Source organism: Haliotis cracherodii, unplaced genomic scaffold (genome assembly GCF_022045235.1).
Source record: "Haliotis cracherodii isolate W230 unplaced genomic scaffold, xgHalCrac1.p SCAF_2, whole genome shotgun sequence".
Classification (NCBI taxonomy): domain Eukaryota; kingdom Metazoa; phylum Mollusca; class Gastropoda; order Lepetellida; family Haliotidae; genus Haliotis; species Haliotis cracherodii.
The window spans coordinates 53,673,726-53,694,737 of NW_027266275.1; the positions used below are offsets into that span (position 1 = coordinate 53,673,726).

General features: G+C 40.7%; 1 protein-coding gene across 1 annotated transcript in view; it reads left to right on the plus strand.

Moving 5' to 3' along the window:
• The window catches only part of LOC139468238 (WD repeat-containing protein 90-like), a 48,249-nt gene extending 27,590 nt beyond the window's left edge, over positions 1–20,659 (plus strand). Inside the window, exons 24-43 of the mRNA XM_071250071.1 lie at positions 717–844; positions 1,891–1,931; positions 2,175–2,318; positions 3,597–3,700; positions 5,210–5,398; positions 5,954–6,056; positions 7,006–7,080; positions 7,218–7,264; positions 8,643–8,799; positions 9,386–9,627; positions 10,038–10,182; positions 10,986–11,185; positions 11,522–11,611; positions 13,003–13,122; positions 13,958–14,192; positions 15,055–15,185; positions 16,796–16,969; positions 17,460–17,582; positions 18,509–18,593; positions 19,510–20,659. Of these exons, the coding sequence (XP_071106172.1) occupies positions 717–844; positions 1,891–1,931; positions 2,175–2,318; positions 3,597–3,700; positions 5,210–5,398; positions 5,954–6,056; positions 7,006–7,080; positions 7,218–7,264; positions 8,643–8,799; positions 9,386–9,627; positions 10,038–10,182; positions 10,986–11,185; positions 11,522–11,611; positions 13,003–13,122; positions 13,958–14,192; positions 15,055–15,185; positions 16,796–16,969; positions 17,460–17,582; positions 18,509–18,593; positions 19,510–19,664 (2,688 nt within the window). The 3' untranslated portion in view covers positions 19,665–20,659. The remainder of the gene's footprint in view (positions 1–716; positions 845–1,890; positions 1,932–2,174; positions 2,319–3,596; positions 3,701–5,209; positions 5,399–5,953; positions 6,057–7,005; positions 7,081–7,217; positions 7,265–8,642; positions 8,800–9,385; positions 9,628–10,037; positions 10,183–10,985; positions 11,186–11,521; positions 11,612–13,002; positions 13,123–13,957; positions 14,193–15,054; positions 15,186–16,795; positions 16,970–17,459; positions 17,583–18,508; positions 18,594–19,509) is intronic.
• Positions 20,660–21,012: the final 353 nt, after the last annotated feature.

Genomic DNA, 21,012 nt, shown 5'->3' on the forward strand with positions numbered 1-21,012 from the left:
CCGTTCGATGCTAAAAAGGTGCGATTTTAGGGTGTGTAAGAAACAGATTACTGCACTCGTGCCTGTCAGATACCATTGATCTTACAACTCGTTGTTACAAAGCGTATCTAACCCGCTTTCGCTCGTTAGATACGTTTTGAAACAACTCGTCGTAAGATCAATGGTATCTGACAGACACTCGTGTAGTAATCTCTATATCTTCATTGCAGTGAACATAACACTTGATACTTCACTGCAGGGAACATAACACTTTGACATTTCATTGCAGTGAACATAACACTTGATATTTTCATTGCAATGAACACAACACTTGATATTTTCATTGCAGTGAACATAACACTTGATATTTCACTGCAGTGAACATATTTTTTGTTACTTTTGCACACACACAACTACTCTTGAAGTCACAATTACAAGGGGTGGTGAAACATCCCTTGATGTTAGGTAGGGAGAATTTACGTTTCAAGGCTTTAAGTTTGTAATGAAATAATTTAATTTCCGGTAGACAACTACACAAAAAGTATATATAAATAGGATATTTCATATGTCGAGTGAACATGTCTCTCTCATCTTGTGACGGAGAAAAGAAGATATTTTCACTCGTGGCTTTCCTTTCCCATGTCACTTGATGAGAGAACCATGTTCACTCGACACATGAAATATCCTCTATGTATTTGATGGTTTTAGATGTTATACCACTCTTTACCTATTTCCAGGTGTTCATCGGTCACAGTGAGAACATCTGCCGAGTGCTGTTCACCCCGGACGGGGAGGGTTTTCTCAGTGTCGGGGAGGCGGTGTACCTGTGGGACTTCCTTGCGGTCAGGCCACCCACGCCCACTGAGTGAGCATACAGTATACATAGTGTTACCTCGGTGGGGATTCAGGGTTAGAATAGGTCCCCAGCAACTTAATAGATCGGGTGGTCAGACTTGGATGATTGCTTGTCATCATACCCTGGCGACATGGATTGTTGCTCACGATATCAATCATTAGATTGTCTGGCCCAACCTCAATTATTTACATCTTGCTATCATATTTGGTATTTTGCTGAGTGTGGTGTTCAAAAACAAACTGATGCAGATCAAAGAAAGTTTTCTCCTCAGGGCATCCTTCTCAAAGTGAAGTGCTATGACTGTCTTATCTCCAATACTGAAGTGCAATAGTTATAGCACTACATTATCTTTGTGCAAGTGAGCCCAGGGAGTACTGGTAGTTAACACATGTTAATTGGTGGGAATAATGTGTCTTTGATAGGCATGTAGCAGTTGGTACATGTAGTTCATAGAGACACAACAGTGTGATAACAAGGGTGCCCTTGAGGTTTCCATCAATAGTATTTGAATCTACTGGCACCATTAACATTCAGGTTTGAACATTAAGGTTCTGACAAGGACCCAGGACTTATGCTTAGTTTCAAACACTTCACGAGATACATGGTTTTCAACACCTGTATTCTTTATAGATAATGATTCTTCTTGTCTCTTCATCAGTTGGATAATGATGATCATAACTCCATGCTTTGTCATAGATTTATGGTATGATAGTCGTGGTGCTAAGATCTCTCTGTGGATCGACTCTAGGCCCTGTTCCTCAAAGTGATCTAAGTGCTATGACTGTCGTAAGGATTTCCTGAAGTATGGGAGTTGCAATTGTACTGAGATAGCTTTGTGGAATGAAACCCAGATGAAGGGGCAAGTAGCCCTGAAGTGTTGTGTATAAAGAATACAGATGAAATCTGTATATCTCTATTTAAATAATTACTGATAATATTGTGCAAAAATGTTTATCTTTACCTTGACCAGTTACTTCTAATTTGTTAAATCTAAGGGAGAACTTATGTCCTTAGAGGTGACAGATATAGTAAAAAAGCCCTGTTTTCTTCAACAGAGGTCGGCAAGTGGATAAGAAGTATGGAGCCAAAGAAATTGGTGTGTTGATCTTAATTTTTCATTCAGTTTCTGTAATTCCATGATTTTGCTTTTATCAGTTTAAGAGTAATGTAATGCTGTAATATTTAAACTAAAGAAGATTTGTATTGACCTTTTTTGTATGAAAAAGAATTAATATCTTTAATTTTGTTATTATTTTTGTTTAGAATATTCCACATGGCCATGTCTCAACTTTATAAAAATTTGGTTATATTTGTATCTATGGACTGTCTATATTTGTAGATGTGACATCGCAGATAGAAAACATGAGTCGATCGTTCGGCGGGTCCTACACTGACCTCCCTAGACACACCCCGCCCAAGCCAGCTGCCCGGGGATCTCCTATCAGGCTGGACGACCTCAGCTCCATATACAAACACAATGGATGTATGTACCTTGGAAGTCTCAGACATACATTTCATATTCAAGAATTAACAAAAGACAGAGATAGGAACTGGGAATCTGTTGCTATGAAATATATCAACATGTGGAGTAAAGGGACATATCTCTGACTGTTCTGATGGCTTTTGAGCTTTTGTTGATGTAGCTGTTTGTATTCAGAGAAATATGGACCTCATTCATGTAGGAGCATATGACAAGTTCCATATGAGCTGCTTGTTCGTGGAAAAATATGCAAAACAAATCACCATTATCTAATTAATTTTGAGTTTCATGCATACAAATGTGCATGAAACATTAAGAAGCTGAATTGTATAGCATCAGTGTGTGTAACTGCCCAGTGTAGCCTTTTCAGTCTGGGTACCTGTACTACCTTACTGATCTTTATTACTGATGGGATACTGGCATCATATAATCATGAGCTCTATACTGTATCGAAAAATGTACAAAAGCTATGTCTCACTTATACATATACCCGGTATATCGCTGTCTTGAGCTCAAGGGACAGACTTCAATAGCACGTGAACATGATGAAGACTTACAAATTTGAAGTCGCTTTGGATATCATTTTAAGCAGTATTATTTGAGACAGAAGGTTTTCTCACTGGTTTAAAGACCAGTGAAGATCCGGGGTTGAATAGGTCTTCAGCAAGCCATGCATGCCGTAAAAGGTGACTATGCTTATCGTAATTGTCTACTAACATGATTGGGTGGTCAGGCCCGCTGAGTTGGTTGATGCATGTTATCGTACCTCAATTGCGTGGATCGATGCTCATGATGTCATTCACTGGATTGTGTGGTCCAGATTTGATTATTTACAGACCGCCGTCATATAGTTGGAATATTGCTGAGTGAGGCGTTAACAACAAACAAATATCACTGGTTTAATAATTTGTTGTAGACCGGACACAAGGGAATTAAAACATGTTAAGCACCCGAAGAAAACTTTCAATACCCAATGTGAATGAGAGCATGTGAGTAATCACTCAGTGGCTCCGAAGGGGATTGGGTGGCCACAGTAGCTGCTGTGTATGACTATGACTTGGAGTGGTGATCAAAACCAAGTCCCATCTTTGACCTGGATGGTTTTGTGTCATCTTAGCCTGCACTTCCCACAACCCAGGCTAGATTGCATATGGAGACTCCTGTCATATAGCTGTAGTATGGATGATTAAGGAATAAAACTCCTGTCCTTTCCTCAATCTTAACCTATCACATTCAGTTAGTCACAATCCAATGTTTTTTTGCTTTTCCATATGCTTCTAGATCATGATGATGTTGAGTCTTGCACCTCTGACAAAGAGATCATTGTGAGGTCGGAGGCCCGGGACAACAGGCATGTGGACTCTGATGACGAGGAGGACCAGCAGGTGCGTTGTCATAGAAACAGAATACATTTATCCATATATACGTAAATTCTGTCAAGCCTGGTTAATCCGACACTGGTAATTCGACAGTTGGCTTTATCCGACACTATTGATGGGAACCTTTTAAATCAGTGCCATTATTAAGTTCCTGTTAATGCAACAGTCTCACAGTCCGACTACGACACACCTAATTTGCAACGAATTACAGTCATCACTCACTAATCAGTCTCATTATTTCAACACAATGATCAGCATAACACCAAACAGTTTAACTTTTTAAATAAACAAAACAGGATTAAGATTACCTCAATCTCATTAAGATCTAATATAAGTTCTTGCTACAGCTGAGGACATCTTATTACGGGTCACATCAGAATGTGCTTTCGCTAACTTTGGCTGGCCAATAAAATGACTAGCAGGAAGTCAACATTAACCACTAAGAAAGCAATAGTTTAAAAACTGGTGACTTCCATCCCAGACTATGCTTTCAAAAGTATTTTGAGTCAGTCTTACAGCCCGTAACAATAGTTTGGATGATCCTATGTTAAGCTTAAGAGGTTGCCTGATCAGAAAACATATTCCATTAACAATATGAAATAACAATATGAATCTTTTCTTTTTCATTATTTTATTTCAACGTACATGTATCGTTATATATCGTATAGTTGTCCAATTTTTTATCACGAACGTTGATACTACTTAATTTCATTTATCTGACAAATTCATTTATCCAACATTATCATATGCGACCAACCATGTTGGATTAACGGGACTTGACTGTATATTCAAGATATTCCTCAATGAAAATTGTCCCTATTCCATGTTCGCTCAGTGGTTTAGCAGCCTCATGTAAATGGGGATGCTTCAAGGTTTTCTCAAACTTTGACCATCGCTGCAGTCACGTTTTGTTTTTTATAGCAGAATAGAATATCACATCAAGTATCTCTGCTTTATACCCCTGAGAATATTTTCTGCTCGTGACAGTGTCTCTGTAATCAGTTGTTGCTAAATTGAAGTTGAACCTAAAACTTTGATTACAAAGGCAAGTAGTTTATGAGATACTGGGTAATAGACAATGAAGTGTAGGGAAATGTAGGCATCCTGTCCCTTGTGAACGAATGAAGTAACACGGAAGACTTTGTTTATGGGGTATTCAATATATTACTCATTACTCATTGTCACTGTAATAAAGAAAGGAATTAAATGTCAACTCTGCAGTGAAATTCCTTGAAGTCAGCTAATCTTCAGAAAATGTAATGTTACCTATTTGTCACATATTTATGTACAGGTGTACTGTTTTCAACAAAGAAGCCATGTAATGTCACTGACCAATCAGCATTAAGAATTGCTAAATTGTACATGTGCAAATGTCAGAAAGTAGTTAAACTGTACCATTCTGCCCTGGTAACATTGTGTTTTGTAGTGACTGTTAAAAGATTAAAACTTGCCATGACCGTGATTTTCCCTAAACCTAGCATCTGTGTAAGCCCAGTGTGTTTATTCCTGTCTCAGCATGTCGGTAAGAGCAGCTACCCCAGTCAGATCTACCAGCAGTACCAACGCTCACCCACACGCACACCCGTCAAGAAGGGGCCCATCAGTCCTACGAGGTTTGAGAAGAAAGCTCAGGTTGAAACTCGTCTTCCTCCGACTGTACACAAACATTTCACCAAGAGAGAAAAGGTTGCTTCAATGGCTCAGGTATAAAAGAGGGAGTGTGTCGATGTTGTTTTATATGCTACAGCAAGCAATATTTAAGCTTCATCACGGCTGCCTGTAAGTAATCACGCCTGCACCAGGCAAATCAACGGTTGAAAGCATGTGAGGTTGAAAGCATGTGAAACTGTTCACGCAGTTTGGAAGCAACGACAAACAATTGGTCCCCAGCAACCTATGCTGGTCATAAGCAGCGACATTATGAATTAGGAGTTCAGGCAACTTGGGGGAGGGCGTGTCACAGTACCCAAATGGTGTGGATTGTTTCTCTTAATCTCATTCACTGTATTGTCTGGTCCAGACTGTCTGTGTCTTTTTGCAACAAACAAACTATTTTTCTTAGGAATCCCTGCAGTGCAGGGACACAGAAAGGCAGTAGCATAGACCACAAGGATATCACAACTTTGTATTAGTTTAAGAAGCAATGGCTTGAGTCTATCAGGAATGATGCCTTGACTTTTGCCTCTGCCATTTATTGGGATGATGCTTGATGAATGATATAAGCTTGAATGTCAAAGCTCAAAGTCTTGCTATTTTCAGAGGCGATATACTGCTCCACCCAATCAGGCTGGGTTGAAACTGAAGTCAGTGATGGGTTACAATGGTAATGGGCGTGGCAACATGGTGTGGCATGCAGATACAGGTTGGTTTTGTTTGCAAAGCCCATAACAAGCACCCTAAATAACAGCAAGTGCACTGATACCTGGAGTCTAGAGGGGTCACGATTCACCGATGTTTTGATGCATCACTAATGTGCACCTGACAATGTGGTACTCATGTATCGATTCAGGCATTAATTCTAAATGATTTTCAAAAGTAATATTTATCAAATTTTGCTCAGACTCGCCCTGATATCTACAGTGGCTAGTGTTATGGTATTACTATCAGGAAACAAAATGCTAAATCTGATTGCTTAATATGAAAAGAAAGAGTCTAAGTTAACCAGTCATGCAGGTTAAACACAAACTGGTTGATAGCAAAAACTTTTTGTTGGACAGGTGAATATTAGGTATCATGATACATATACATATCTCAAGTATCCCGATATGTATCAATACGGAAGGTAGGCATATCATGACACCCCTACTGCAGGCCTACCAAAGAAAACCAGCAGAGAGCACCCAAACTATGGAAATAACCATACAAATTACAAACAAGGCACAAGCTCCATAATGTGATTAAAGCCTGCCACACCAAGCACAGTAAATCATGCACTCCGCACAAACCAAGTGCACACAAATTCGGTTAGTTGCAGGTTTTAATCTTTACGATGAAAACATGTGTCTTGTTTGTAACTTGTCTGGCTATTTCTATTTAAAGTGTGTACATGTTTTATGGTTTTAGCGCTTTCAATTTGTCAAGCCACAGAATGTGCGTGCACTTCGGTTTGTTGCAGTGTTCATTGAAAATGTAGCATGTTTAAATGATTATGATGCAAACTTGATTAGAGTTGTGTCTTGTTTGTAATTTGTGTGTCTATTACTAGACAGTGTGTACATGTCCCAGAGTTTGGGTGCTCTCTGCTGGTGTTCATTGGTTGGCCTGTACTGGAGTCCCTGTCTGTTTTACATGTAATGTTGGGTGTGTTGCAGGCTTGTTCTTCTACTCCAGTGGCTGCGTTGTCGTCATGGAGGACCTCAACAACGGGGAGCAGAAGCATCTCATGGGTAACGTGTCTCACCATGGTCTTAATACACAGCTAATAAGGTTTTGTGAATAATCTGTAATTCAAATTCTGTAAGTTATTTCTTGTTGGACCAAGGTGCCTGATTGATTTTTTTTATGAATACTTTCTTTCTTTCAGGACATGTTGAAGAAATCTCCACCATAGCTCTGCAAAATGACTGTCAGGTAAGAAATTTGAACATAAGTAACACTGTTTTTGTAATCTTCTTTGAAAATGAAAATAAATAGTATTGAGGTACAATTGTTGCAACTGACTCCAAAAATAATTGCTTGGAAATTATCATGTTCCTCAAATTGTATAGGCAGGAGAAATAATAAACTGTTGAAGAAAGAGAAAGGCTATCCTGCAGATGGTGTCAGGATGTACTTACTATTCTATATCCCCATGTGAAGATGTTGGTATCAGGATCTACTGACTATTCTGTATCCCTATGTCCAGATGCTGATGTCAGGATGTACTGACTATTCTATATCCCAATGTGAAGATGTTGGTATCAGGATGTACTGACTATTCTATATCCCTATGTGAAGATGTTGGTATCAGGATGTACTGACTATTCCATATCCCAATGTGAAGATGTTGGTATCAGGATGTACTGACTATTCTATATCCCTATGTGAAGATGTTGGTATCAGGATGTACTGACTATTCTGTATCTCTATGTGCAGATGCTGATGTCAGGATGTACTTACTATTCTGTATCTCTATGTGCAGATGCTGATGTCAGGATGTACTTACTATTCTGTATCTCTATGTGCAGATGCTGATGTCTGGATGTACTGACTATTCTGTATCTCTATGTCCAGATGCTGATGTCAGGATGTACTTACTATTCTGTATCTCTATGTGCAGATGCTGATGTCAGGATGTACTGACTATTCTGTATCTCTATATGCAGATGCTGATGTCTGGATGTACTGACCATTCTGTATCTCTATGTCCAGATGCTGGTGTCAGGATGTATTGACTATTCTGTATCTCTATGTGCAGATGCTGATGTCAGGATGTACTGACTATTCTGTATCTCTATGTCCAGATGCTGGTGTCAGGATGTATTGACTATTCTGTATCTCTATGTGCAGATGCTGATGTCAGGATGTACTGACTATTCTGTATCTCTATGTGCAGATGCTGATGTCAGGATGTATTGACTATTCTGTATCTCTATGTGCAGATGCTGGTGTCAGGATGTACTGACTATTCTGTATCTCTATGTGCAGATGCTGATGTCAGGATGTACTGACTATTCTGTATCTCTATGTGCAGATGCTGATGTCTGGATGTACTGACTATTCTGTATCTCTATGTCCAGATGCTGGTGTCAGGATGTATTGACTATTCTGTATCTCTATGTGCAGATGCTGATGTCAGGATGTACTGACTATTCTGTATCTCTATGTGCAGATGCTGATGTCAGGATGTATTGACTATTCTGTATCTCTATGTGCAGATGCTGATGTCAGGATGTACTGACTATTCTGTATCTCTATGTGCAGATGCTGGTGTCAGGATGTACTGACTATTCTGTATCTCTATGTGCAGATGCTGGTGTCAGCTAGTGGGACGTGTGGCCTCAGCAACAGCCAGCTGTGTTTCTGGGATGTCCAGCAGCAGGTCTGTAGGAAGGTCATCAACCACCACGAGCAGGACGTGGTCTGTCTGGCATACTCCAGGGATGACAGGTTCCTCATATCTGTGGGTGAGTCACGGTGCTAGTCTCTTAGTGTGTTGTATTGATTTAGGCAGTCAATTGCAGATTGTGAATTGAACTTTAGGCTCGATTTTCTTTTATGTTCTTTCATCCAAAAGCCATAAGTTGGACAAGATATTGTCATTAATTGTTGATTACTGAATAGGTTGCTTAGGGAGTAGTTTTAGTTCTGCGTGTCTCAAATTTATTGCAATTTAACCTGTTGCAAGCACTTTGTTATGGTGTGAACACATAAGTTTGGGTTTGTGGTAATAAAAGAAAAGTTCCTGTTTGGGTTCGAATCTCAGACGGGAATCAACCCCAAAAAGTACAAGAATCTGTAAAATCCATAATATAACATATGTTACAAGTTCCTGTTAGGTTATTTTTTCTACTTTTTATTATATTTGGATTCGCGGAATTTGTAAAGCAGTCAAAGTCTCACCTTGATGTAGTTCCTTTTGTATGTCAGGTAAGCTCACTCAACAGGAATGACCCGTAATGGGATATCCTCAGACCCTCAGATCTTTGTTTAGCGCCAGCGAGAACTCAGATCTGATTTTAATGAGATTAAGAGCAACCCTTGCTGTGACAGGTGACTACCGGGAGTGTTCGGTGGTGGTGTGGTGCACACACACCCTGTCCCTGCTCGCGTCCACCAGGACGGCCTACCCTGTATATGATGTCAAGTGGGACCCCTACACTGTCAATGAGTTTGCCTCGGTCGGGGAGAGAGGGACTATCCTGTTCTGGCTGCTGGACGAAACCACCAGTGATGTCAGCCTCAACGTCCATGAGGCGGAGGTGCCGGAGGAGCTCCTGCAGGCACATCACATGGTATGTTTGTTTGTTTTTTTAACACTGCACTCAGCAATGTTCCAATTACATGACAGCGGCATGTTAATATTCATATCTTGACCAGATAATCCAGTGATTGATATTAAGAGCAACTTTACACTCTGTTGACCAAGTCACCGAGCCTATCCATCCAATCCATTATGATCAGCACAGGTTGCTGGGGACTTATTCTAACCCGGAATCCATATGTGGCTCTGGTACAAATGTGTCATCATATTACATTTAAACTGTTTTCCTGTACAATATGGAGATCTCATTTTACAGTATCAGGCCTGTGTCTAAAAAAATGAAAAAGTATATTGTAGCACCTCCCTCAGAATATCCAAGTGTCGGCCCCTACTGTATATCATTGTTGCTACTGTTTAACTATCCTGTGACGTGACTTGCAGGGTGTGGGGCAGGTGGACTTCACGTCTCTAGTGTTTGCTGGTGACAGCACTCTGTATGTGGGCAGCAACAACGGCAAGGTGTCTGCCTGGGACACTCGCCACAACACTTGCTTCATGCACTGGGAGGCCGACTCCTCAGAAATAGGTAACACACTGAAAGTGAGTGAGTGAGTGAGTTGGGTTTAACACCGCTTTTAACAGTATTCCAGTTAAATCATGGCGTGTCAGCTTAATGTGGGAGGAAAGCCCAAAGTGATGCAGGTCTCAGACGTTTACCACTTCAGTGAAACCCACAAGCATGGGTATGGTGCTGACAAACCTAGAAACATAATCGGGGCAAACCGGGATTTGAACCCACAATCACGGTGCCTTAGACGACTGGGCCACCTGTGCCCCCGCACACTGAAAGACGTACAGGCCACAATGGGATATCTTGATTTGTCAGTATCATTCAAAGTTGTATGTGGAATTACTATTATTGACTATTCCACTATAGTGGAAGCCTCAGTGGCTGAGTGGGTTAGATCGCTGACTTTGTGTTTTGGCAATTAGATTCCTCACTCTGGGAGTGTGGTTTCGATTCCCGGATGGGACACCCCCCAAGCAAGTACGAGAATCTGTACTTAACTAAAAAAGTGGAATTCCAGATATAACATTGGTTACTACAATGTATTATTGATGTTTTAATGTGTTGTATTATAACTTATAATATGGGTGGTAGGGTAGCCAGGTGTTCAGAGCATTCACTTATCCCACGGTTCAATTCCCAACATCGGTTCAATGTGTGAAGCCTATTTCTACTTTCCCCCACTATGATATTGCTGAAATAATTCCAGAATGGCATAAGACCATCCTCACTCACACACTAATATACCTTAACATAATTTTCCTGGTACACCTAGTCAGTTTTGATAATTTCCATGTGGGAAATGTTTCCTCTCGTTGTAGGTTTGCTGATCAGTCGAGGTGGTCGACTGTTGACAGCCAGTGTTGGTCGCAACGTCCGCCTGTGGTCAGTTGTAGGGGTGGGTGAGATGAGGCTTCCTGGGGAGAGTAGCAGGGTGAGGTCAGGGGGACTCACCATGGAGGATGAGATGACACTGGACGGACCCATCACATGCACAGCGTTCGATGAAAATCTGGACATGGTGAGACAAACATTTCAAGCAGCAGTATGTGAAACAAATAGTGCATATTACTAAAATGTTTGGCTACTAAGCTGTCTGTAAGCTTGTATACCTTTTGGAGTGGACATGCTGATTTTGAGCTCATGTAATAGCATTGTTTGATCAACTATTTTGATAACTTTGAAAGGCAAAGCTGTGCACAGAACATGGGTTTGAATATAAATGTTCACTGAGAGTGGTCTAGCAACACCATACTGATGCTTGTGGTTTCAGCGAACTGGTAAACAACCTGTGTCACGTTTACCATTTAGATGACATTGTTTAGTCTGAGTGTATACAAGCTGTGTGTTTTTTCAGGGTATTGTAGGGACAGGGGCAGGCACTCTGTGGTACATCAACTGGTCAGAGAGGACCAGTATCAGGCTTGTGTCTGGGCACATGAACAAGGTGAGTATCTGCTTAATGATGTGAGTATCTGCTTAGTGATGTGGGTAGCTGCTTAGTGATGTGGGTATCTGCTTAGTGATGTGAGTATCTGCTTAGTGATGTGGGTAGCTGCTTAGTCATGTGGGTAGCTGCTTAGTCATGTGGGTAGCTGCTTAGTGATGTGAGTATCTGCTTAGTGATGTGGGTAGCTGCTTAGTGATGTGAGTATCTGCTTAGTGATGTGAGTATCTGCTTAGTCATGTGGGTAGCTGCTTAGTCATGTGGGTAGCTGCTTAGTTATGTGAGTATCTGCTTAGTGATGTGAGTATCTGCTTAGTGATGTGGGTAGCTGCTTAGTGATGTGGGTAGCTGCTTAGTGATGTGGGTAGCTGCTTAGTGATGTGAGTAGCTGCTTAGTCATGTGGGTAGCTGCTTAGTCATGTGGGTAGCTGCTTAGTGATGTGAGTAGCTGCTTAGTCATGTGAGTAGCTGCTTAGTCATGTGGGTAGCTGCTTAGTCATGTGGGTAGCTGCTTAGTCATGTGGGTAGCTGCTTAGTCATGTGGGTAGCTGCTTAGTTATGTGGGTAGCTGCTAAGTGATGTGGGTAGCTGCTTAGTCATGTGAGTAGCTGCTTAGTCATGTGAGTAGCTGCTTAGTCATGTGAGTAGCTGCTTAGTTATGTGAGTAGCTGCTTAGTGATGTGGGTAGCTGCTTAGTGATGTGGGTAGCTGCTTAGTCATGTGAGTAGCTGCTTAGTCATGTGAGTAGCTGCTTAGTTATGTGAGTAGCTGCTTAGTGATGTGGGTAGCTGCTTAGTGATGTGGGTAGCTACTTAGTGATGTGGATAGCTGCTTAGTGATGTTGGTAGCTGCTTAGTGATGTTGCTAGCTACTTAGTGATGTGGGTAGCTGCTTAGTGAAGTGGATAGCTGCTTACTGATGTGGATAGCTGCTTAGCTGCTTAGTGATATGGATAGCTGCTTAGTGACGTGGGTAGCTGCTTAGTGACATGGGTAGCTGGTTAGTGATGTGGATAGCTGCTTGGCTGCTTAGTGACGTGTGTAGCTGCTTAAGGATGTGGGTAGCTGCTTAGTGATGTGGGTAGCTTCTTAGTGACGTGGGTAGCTGGTTAGTGATGTGGGTAGCTGCTTAGCTGGTTAGTGAAGTGGATAGCTGCTAAGTGATGTGGATAGCTGCTTAGCTGCTTAGTGACGTGGGTAGCTGCTTATTGATGTGGGTAGCTGCTTAGTGACGTGGGTAGCTGCTTAGTGATGTGGGTAGCTGCTAAGTGAAGTGGGTAGCTAGTTAGTGATGCAGGAAGACAGTTTGTTGTGCAACAAATTTATTGTGGGGTCCAAGATATTCTGCCATGCAAGTATGTGCGTTGTTGCACAACTGTGCTTGTGTTCCAGGTGAACTGTCTGGCTGTGACAGAGGGCAACCTGTTGGCATCCTGTGCTGATGATGGCAGTGTTCGAGTGTGGTCTGTCACCGACCGGGAACAGGTTCTACAGTTCCAGGTTATGGAGCAGGTGAGCAGAGTATCTGAGGCATTGATGTTTTGTCTTCAGCCAGTTGAAAGCAAACCATGTTTGAATGTTTAACCATGGCACCTGTCAGTCAGGCATCTCTGCCCTCGATATGGGTGGCCTGAGGGGTGGAGTAGCTCTTTATGGCAGAGGGCAAGAGGATGGTAGAAGGCTACCAGCCTAGCTTCAATCTAACAGTAAATCTAAAAAAACATTTTATCGATATTTACAAATAATATTTAATATTTTTTTAATGACAAGACAAAAATTTTAAGTAAGTGTGAGTTCAAATTTATCAGGGACAGTTGGGTAGCCTAGTGGTAAGGTGTTGGTTTGTCGTTTGATTAAAAAAATGTGACCATCGTGTTAATCCTATTCCTGTGGTTTCCTGTCACCATGTGGCCATAATATTGATAAAAACAGCATCAAATTATGCCCATGCATGCTGACTCACTTATGTTCTCCAGGGGCAGTACATGTTCTAACCACAAGCCATTGTGGCAACAAAAGATTTTGTATTACTTTCCCATCCGAACACATTAACTCACTGTCCTAACATTGCTGTTTGTTTGTTGTGTAACGCCGCACTCAGCAATATTCCAGCTATATGACGGTGGTCTGTAAATAATCAAGTCTGGATCTAGAGAATTCAGTGATTGACATCATGAGCATCGATCTATGCAATTGGGATATGATGACATGCTTCAACCAAGTCAGCGAGCCTGACCACCTGATCCCGTTAGTCGCCGCTTAAGACAAGTATGTGTTGCTGAAGACCTATTCTAACCCGGGTCTTCATAGGTCACTGTCCTAACAGACAGTTTTCTTTCATCTTCAGTCCTGCACATGCCTGGCATTTGCTCCCAACAAACAACAACTGACCATGTCCATCTTGACGCCATCTGACCCCAACGTCATGTCCCACTCAAAAGTAGGTGAGCATGCCATCCCCTACATTGTGGCCGGCTACAGTGATGGCACAGTGAGGATGTACGACGTCAACAAGGTGGAGATGGTGCTCAAGATGCACCCACATGCAGTGACTGTCACAGCCATCTCCTTCTCTTCAGATGGTAGGTGGGGATAGGGCATCTCATGGCTGCAACAAAATGTTCATTGTCTCTCTATCTTTTCAGTGTAGTCAAACTGACTATCAGGTTTCTTTGTTGCAGATTTAGAAACCTTTCCTATTGTTAGTCAGTAGAGTTTGCCTTTTGTAGTGTTGTTGTTGATGTTGTTTGTTGTTTGAGGCCAAAATCGGCAATATTCCTGCTGTATGACGGCGTTCTGTAAATAATGGAATCTGGACCAGACAATCCAGTGATTGACATACAGAGTATCATGCACACAATTGGGATACGATGACATGCATCAACCAAGTCAGCGAGCCAGACCACCCGATCCTGTTTGTCACCGCTTACAACAAGCATAGTCACCTTTTATGGCAAGCAAGGGTTGCTGAAGACCTAGTCTACCCCGGATCTTCATGGGTCCACTTGTAGTGATAACATCTGATTTGGTTGGCCACATCTTTGATTATCCGGTATATGCGACCCACCAGGAGAAAAGGGACCATACGGGTGTTAGGATACAATTGTGCTGTAATGTCATAAAGAAAGATGTTTGACGTCAACTTAATTCCGTAAAAATTGCCACTTGTGGGGACTGTATCTTATTTTTTCCCCATAGTTCGTAATGTAATAAAAACATTATTTGAAAACATTTCAGCATACATGTTGAATAAGACATTATATCTCCAATCAATACATAAATATTTGTAAGCTGAAAATGGTACTTTGCAGAAAATGAGTCTGAATGTTTGATGCAATGTATCTTTGTAATAAATATGAATTGAAGCTTTTGAAATGTTCTTTTGTGGTCCAAAGATACTGTAGTTTTAAAATGTGTGTACAACACTTGCCTTGAACACTTCAGGTCGTATGATCATCTCTGGCGGCAGTGACGGCCTGATAGCTGTGAGCAGCCCTACAACAGGGATGACTGTGCGAGTCATCACCGACCACAATGGCACACCCATCACCAACATTGATGTCACCTTCAAGCAGGTAGGTTATCACTCTCAGCCTTAGATATTAACCCAAAACATTAACTGTCTTAAATAGTTATAACATATAAGGACACCACCTAAAACTGCCTGAACTTGTACTTACCCTCAATATAGAACAAATGTTATATTTGGGATAACACTTTCTTAATAAAGTACAGATTCTCGTACTTCAAATCCCGGACGGGACTCAACCCCCAAAAAGTACGAGAATCTGTACTTTACTAAGAAAGTGTTAACCCAAATATAACATTTGTTACATTTGACCACTTTCTAAATGGCATTGTGTATTCATAGCTGTCGGACATGGGAGCCGTGCCAATTTACACTTGTCAGAGGGGTACTCAAAGTACGTGATCTAGACTACCAGTTGTCGGACTTTCATTTTTGTGGAAGCCTCGGTGGCTGAGTGGGTTGGATCGCTGACTTTGTGTGCTGGCGATTAGGTGCCTCATCCTTGCAGGTGTGGGTTCGAATCCCAGACGGGACTCAACCCCCCAAAAAGTATGAGAATCTGTACTTTACTAAGAAAGTGTTATCGACAATATAACATTTGTTACATTTGACCACTTTCTAAATGGCATAATGTATTCATACCCTCAATATGCCTTAAACCTTAGATTATCTGACTTGACCTTGCGGGCTAGTGCCGGTTCTATATCCCTGACTTTCAGTTTAGCTAAAATACTTGTTCATACTTCATTTCTGACTTAGGGCATGTTGAGGGATTTAAAAGTCATTTATGATGTGAAATGCATTGCCAAAATCCAATAAAATATGCTAGTCAAGCCAATCTCATTAAAGTCATATCTTTTGCTCTGATATTATACCTATAGGCATGAAGATCTAACCAACCCTCCTCAATAGGCCTCATCAGCTGAACTTTATTATCAGCAGAACATGAATTAGCAGTTCACTAGCCTGGGACTAACAGACTACTGGCCATGTCTGTCATTGCTAGTGAAGCTTAGTTGGTGTCATTAACCGAACAAAGGGGGTTAAATTTACTATTCTCTGATTGCCAGAGTACTGTAACCTTTCAGCATTCAATAAAATCATTCTTGTAGAGCCAGATAACATTAAAACAGTGGCTTAATATATGCTTTGTGCAGTTGCCGCCTTACTAATGTTCATATCATAAGTAGATAATTTCTGTCCCTTGTACAGCTGCAAAGATATTATGTTTGTATTTGCAATGAAATAACCCCACTGATGGGCAAGAGGTAAATTGGATATCCAAAGCTCTAAATATGGTTAAGTGCATTAAATTATTTGGTAGGTGGCAATTGGGTTGGGGGGGGGGGGGGGGTAGGGGTTGAAGAAAAACAATATGCTCAAAGAAAATTTGGGAAAACTATCACTTTGCCTCAGGTTTTAAGGAAGAAATATTCTTTTCGCTGGACATTTGCCCTGATAAAATGTGTTTTGTAAAAAAAGTTGTTCCGCTCCTTTTGTCAGAGAAAACACTTGTATGTCATGAAGCAGTGACTGAACACATATTCTGTCCAGCAAAATCCCAGAGCCTCCAGCATATTAAATGGTTGGTTTTCACATCGTTTGGTGGGTTTCATTACCATTTGTCTGTGTACATATATGCTGTAACCTCCACAGGACCAGGATGTTGGCATCACGGCACCGCTACTGTGGCTGGCTACAAGTGCTGACAGACGTGTCAGTGTCTGGTCAGCTGATTGGTCGAAAGATTTCTGTGAACTGGTTGACTGGATGACATTCCCTGCTCCAGCATTTGCTCCTGATGGTTCCATCATAGACAAGGAGGATAAGGTTGGTAGGCTCACAGTTTGGGGCATTTAATTATCTCAGATTAGGCAAGACCAATTTAATTACTAAATTAAATTATTATCTGGTGTATAATAGACAGTCATACCCTTTTTGAAGGATATATGGGAAAAACTTGATCTTGGTCCCTTTCTTGTACACCTTTGCTCGTTAAGTTTTATGTGCAGGTGTTTCAGGATTTGCCTCAATGTAATTCTTTTCCAATGGGATTGTCTCATCATGTTTGCTTATATGTTTGGCAACAGTTAAGTTGGCATATTGGTTCAGTTGGGCGGTGAGGAAGTCCTGTGGTTAAAGCCTTAGCATGTGACTGTCAAGTCACGGGTTTGATTACCCATATGGGTACAATGTGTGAAGCCAATTTCTGATGTCCCCAGCTGTGATACAATGGAATATTGCTAAAATCGACATAAGACCATACACTACAGTTCATATGTGGAAAGTGCTGTCTCCTGTAAAGTCCTTCTTCTTCCAGGCCCAGTTCAGCCTCCTGCCTCCCAGTATAGCCAGGTTCTCGCCGGAGGAGACCGACCTCATTGTGTACACTGGCTACGGCATGCACAAACATCTCCAGTTCTACAGCTTGTCTCAGAGAAAGGTAGGGGGGAAGGAAGCAGCTCAACATTAGATTGTCCTAGCATCCAAGGTACATATACTGTAGAACATGGTTATAATGAACAACTGAGTGTATAATACATACAGGAACCAGTCTCTTGGTGTTCATTATGGCCATCTTTTACTGTAGTATCCAAACATAGGAGTGATCATATTCTCCATGAGGCATCTACAGTGATGGAGTGATGGAGTAGCCAGATAGTTTGACTGTTGTCTCAGAACACCGAAGATCTCGGTTTGTTTCCTTTCAAAATATAGCTTCCTATTCACATACAAATTGTTAATGGATGCAGATAATTTACATTGTGAGACATCGTAACTTAGCTAACCTGTAGCTTGTATGTTACATATAACCGACATTTGTATTCTGGTAAATACACTCAAAGTTCATTGAGTCAGTGGTTCATTTTCTTCAATCTAACTCTGAAATCCACATGTATGATAGGCTAAAGGCTTCTGAGAATATACAATGATTAATCAAAACCTGTGAAGAGGTAGAATAGGTCTTCAGCCACCCATGTTTGCCGTAAAAGGTGACTATGCTTGTCGTAGGAGGCGACTAATGGGATTGGGCTCACTGACTTGGTTTATACATGTCATCATATCCTAATTGTGTGGATCGATGCGCATGATGTCAATCACTAGATTGTCTGGTCCAGACTTGATTATTTACAGACCGCCATCATATAGCTGGAATATTGCTGAGTGTGGCGGTAAACAACAAACAAACTTTGAAATCAAGTGAAGATTGCCCTTAACTCCAAAATTAGAAAGATCCTCATATCCATTAGCATCCCTATATATGAGGCCAATTATGGCTGGAATACTGCTGACAGTGGTTTAACCGTATTCCTTCATTGGTTATGCTTGTTCTGTGTTCAACATGGATTGTGTTCTTCTCTGTTGCAGGTTGTGAGGACCACAGCTCTGACACACTGGGCCAACTGTCTGGATCTGGCAGCCGACTCTTCCCTCATTGCAGTTGGAACCAATGGTATTATGATTATCATATTATATACTGCCCTTATCCAGGTACTAGTATCTGCTCAAATGCTGTTTATTGGTTCCCCAACCAGTGGATCCATATGCATGACTGTTATCATTCTCAACTCCCTGGGGAGTATACTACCCAAAATATCTTCGAGGACTAAAGGGTTTTTAATCGCCTCACATAGAAAGGGTACTTGGAATTGTGCTGAATGTCAACTTCACTGTTTGCCAATAATTGTAAATAATAAATCTCAACTAAAAATTGTAATGGAGTTAATAAAAGATTAATGATTAATGAATGTTTTATGAATAAATCAGTCTTTCAGATCACTGATTTAAATATACAAGGTCAGAACCCCAAAACTTTGCAATTATCTCTTGACACAGCCACTACATTGTAAAACTCTTAGGCCAAATCTAACAAATTGTTTCCAGTTTCCAAGTGACCCTAATCTGGAGCCACTTTACCCCTTTCCTTGTTTTTCTTACTTAGCACTATTTCTTTTATCACCATCCCAGTGTTGTCTGAGTTTTATGCCAGAAGCTTAAATGTAGTGTTTCAATATAGATAAACCAGTCATTATTGTCATTGGAAAGCAGACCTTTCTACAAATATCTCTTTTTCACAGAAAAACAAAATGTAATAAACACCCTAAAAAGAGTGTGCCTTTCAGTGCATTATGCAAGAACCTAAGGGAAACAGTTTTGAGAAAGGAATGAATAATATGAGTTTACATTATACATTCCTTGAGTCCCAGACAAGAAGAACGAGTTATATGGATAGGTAAAAGCAAAGTGGTTAGGTGGTATCAGAAATATGATTCATCAAATAAATGAGACTCTATACTTAATGAAAGGGTTTACTAATTCCTTCTCTTTATTGCATGTTGTAACGGTTCTCTTAACATTTTCTTTGTCAGAGCGCCTCTTGAAGCTGATGGACTATTATGAAGGCAGTTTTCAGGATTTCATCGGCCACAATGACTCGGTCAACATCGCTAAATTTTCCCATGATGGCAAGCACCTACTGACGTCAGCATACTCAGAGATCTTTGTGTGGGAGGTCACTGTGTAATATAAGAGAGCATGTTCTTTCCATCCCTAAGAATGCTGGATCTTTTCACAAGAGCAATGGTTTTCCATCCAGAAGAGCATCGGTCTATACACAGGAACATCTCTTCACATGATTCTGCATCAGGCTCTTCACGAGAAAAACAGAAGATGTGTATGTGGGAAATCCTCTTAAAGATGAATTTGTGAAAAGACAATACCACCTTGACAACCCAGTTAGTGTGCAACTCACATTTGTACAATTCCGTCCAATGCACACACGTGTTTATCATTCCACGGTGCTCAAAAATACTGAATATAACAAACTGTCATAATCAGTTATCCTTGTGTGCCTTTTCCAGTTTTCTCACCATACACCTGGATGCATAGTAATATAGTGAGAGGACACACAATTGTTAAATTAGGGAGTTTGTAATCTGGTAGACACGACTGAAATAGATCTTCCACATTAGAAACATGTATGAAAGTATTAAGTTAGATAATGTACTTAACATCGTCAGTACTTCACAGGTTACAATATTCAGTGTACCGGTAATAGTTATGCGCCTATTTTAGTTAGCTAATGGAATGAGGCCGTGTGCAACACACTGAAGTCTAATAGGAAGTGTTGAGTAGATTTCCACAAGGCTATGGCACATGTTGAATGAGAAACATTGATGTAATCAGAGCACTAGATTGTTTCCCTCTCACTGGAACCAGGCTGTGGTTGATTTGTTGATTTAAGACAGTGACTACACGGCAAAGTGGCTGTATGTATTAAGAGTTGATGGTGCTGTACCGGTATACAAGTTAACTAGTGGATACAAACCAATGGAGTATTGATGACGGTACCAAGAATTGGTTTTAAAAATAAAAATATACATGAAGTATATATGACACCTGGTCCAATCTATTTCATATTGTTGTACAAAGTTGATGCAGGTAACTTATTGTAACATACTGCAGTTTATGTTTCAGCTGTTATGTATGTATATCGGACATGTACTTCATTTTATACTTATTTGCTATTAGCATGTGAAATCTGTTTTAGCTTAATAAAAACAATACCTACATTTTCTTTTAATCTTTTGTTGCAGCTTCAGTTATATGAAAATGTTGAAGTTCATGATCCATGTCTGTCAGTTTGGCAAGTAACGGGATGTAATGGTCACAATGGATGAAAAGTGTAGAGTACTTAGATGCACTTTCAACCTGTTGGCACTTTTTCTCTCTGCTGGACTGCTTCCAGAATTCCTTCATGTTTTTGCAACATAGCTGACTGTGTGGACCAGTTAGATTGTATATATGGGAAGCACTTTAGAATTCAGCAGCACAATTTCTTATGAGAATGTTTGTGTCAGTGACACTTGACC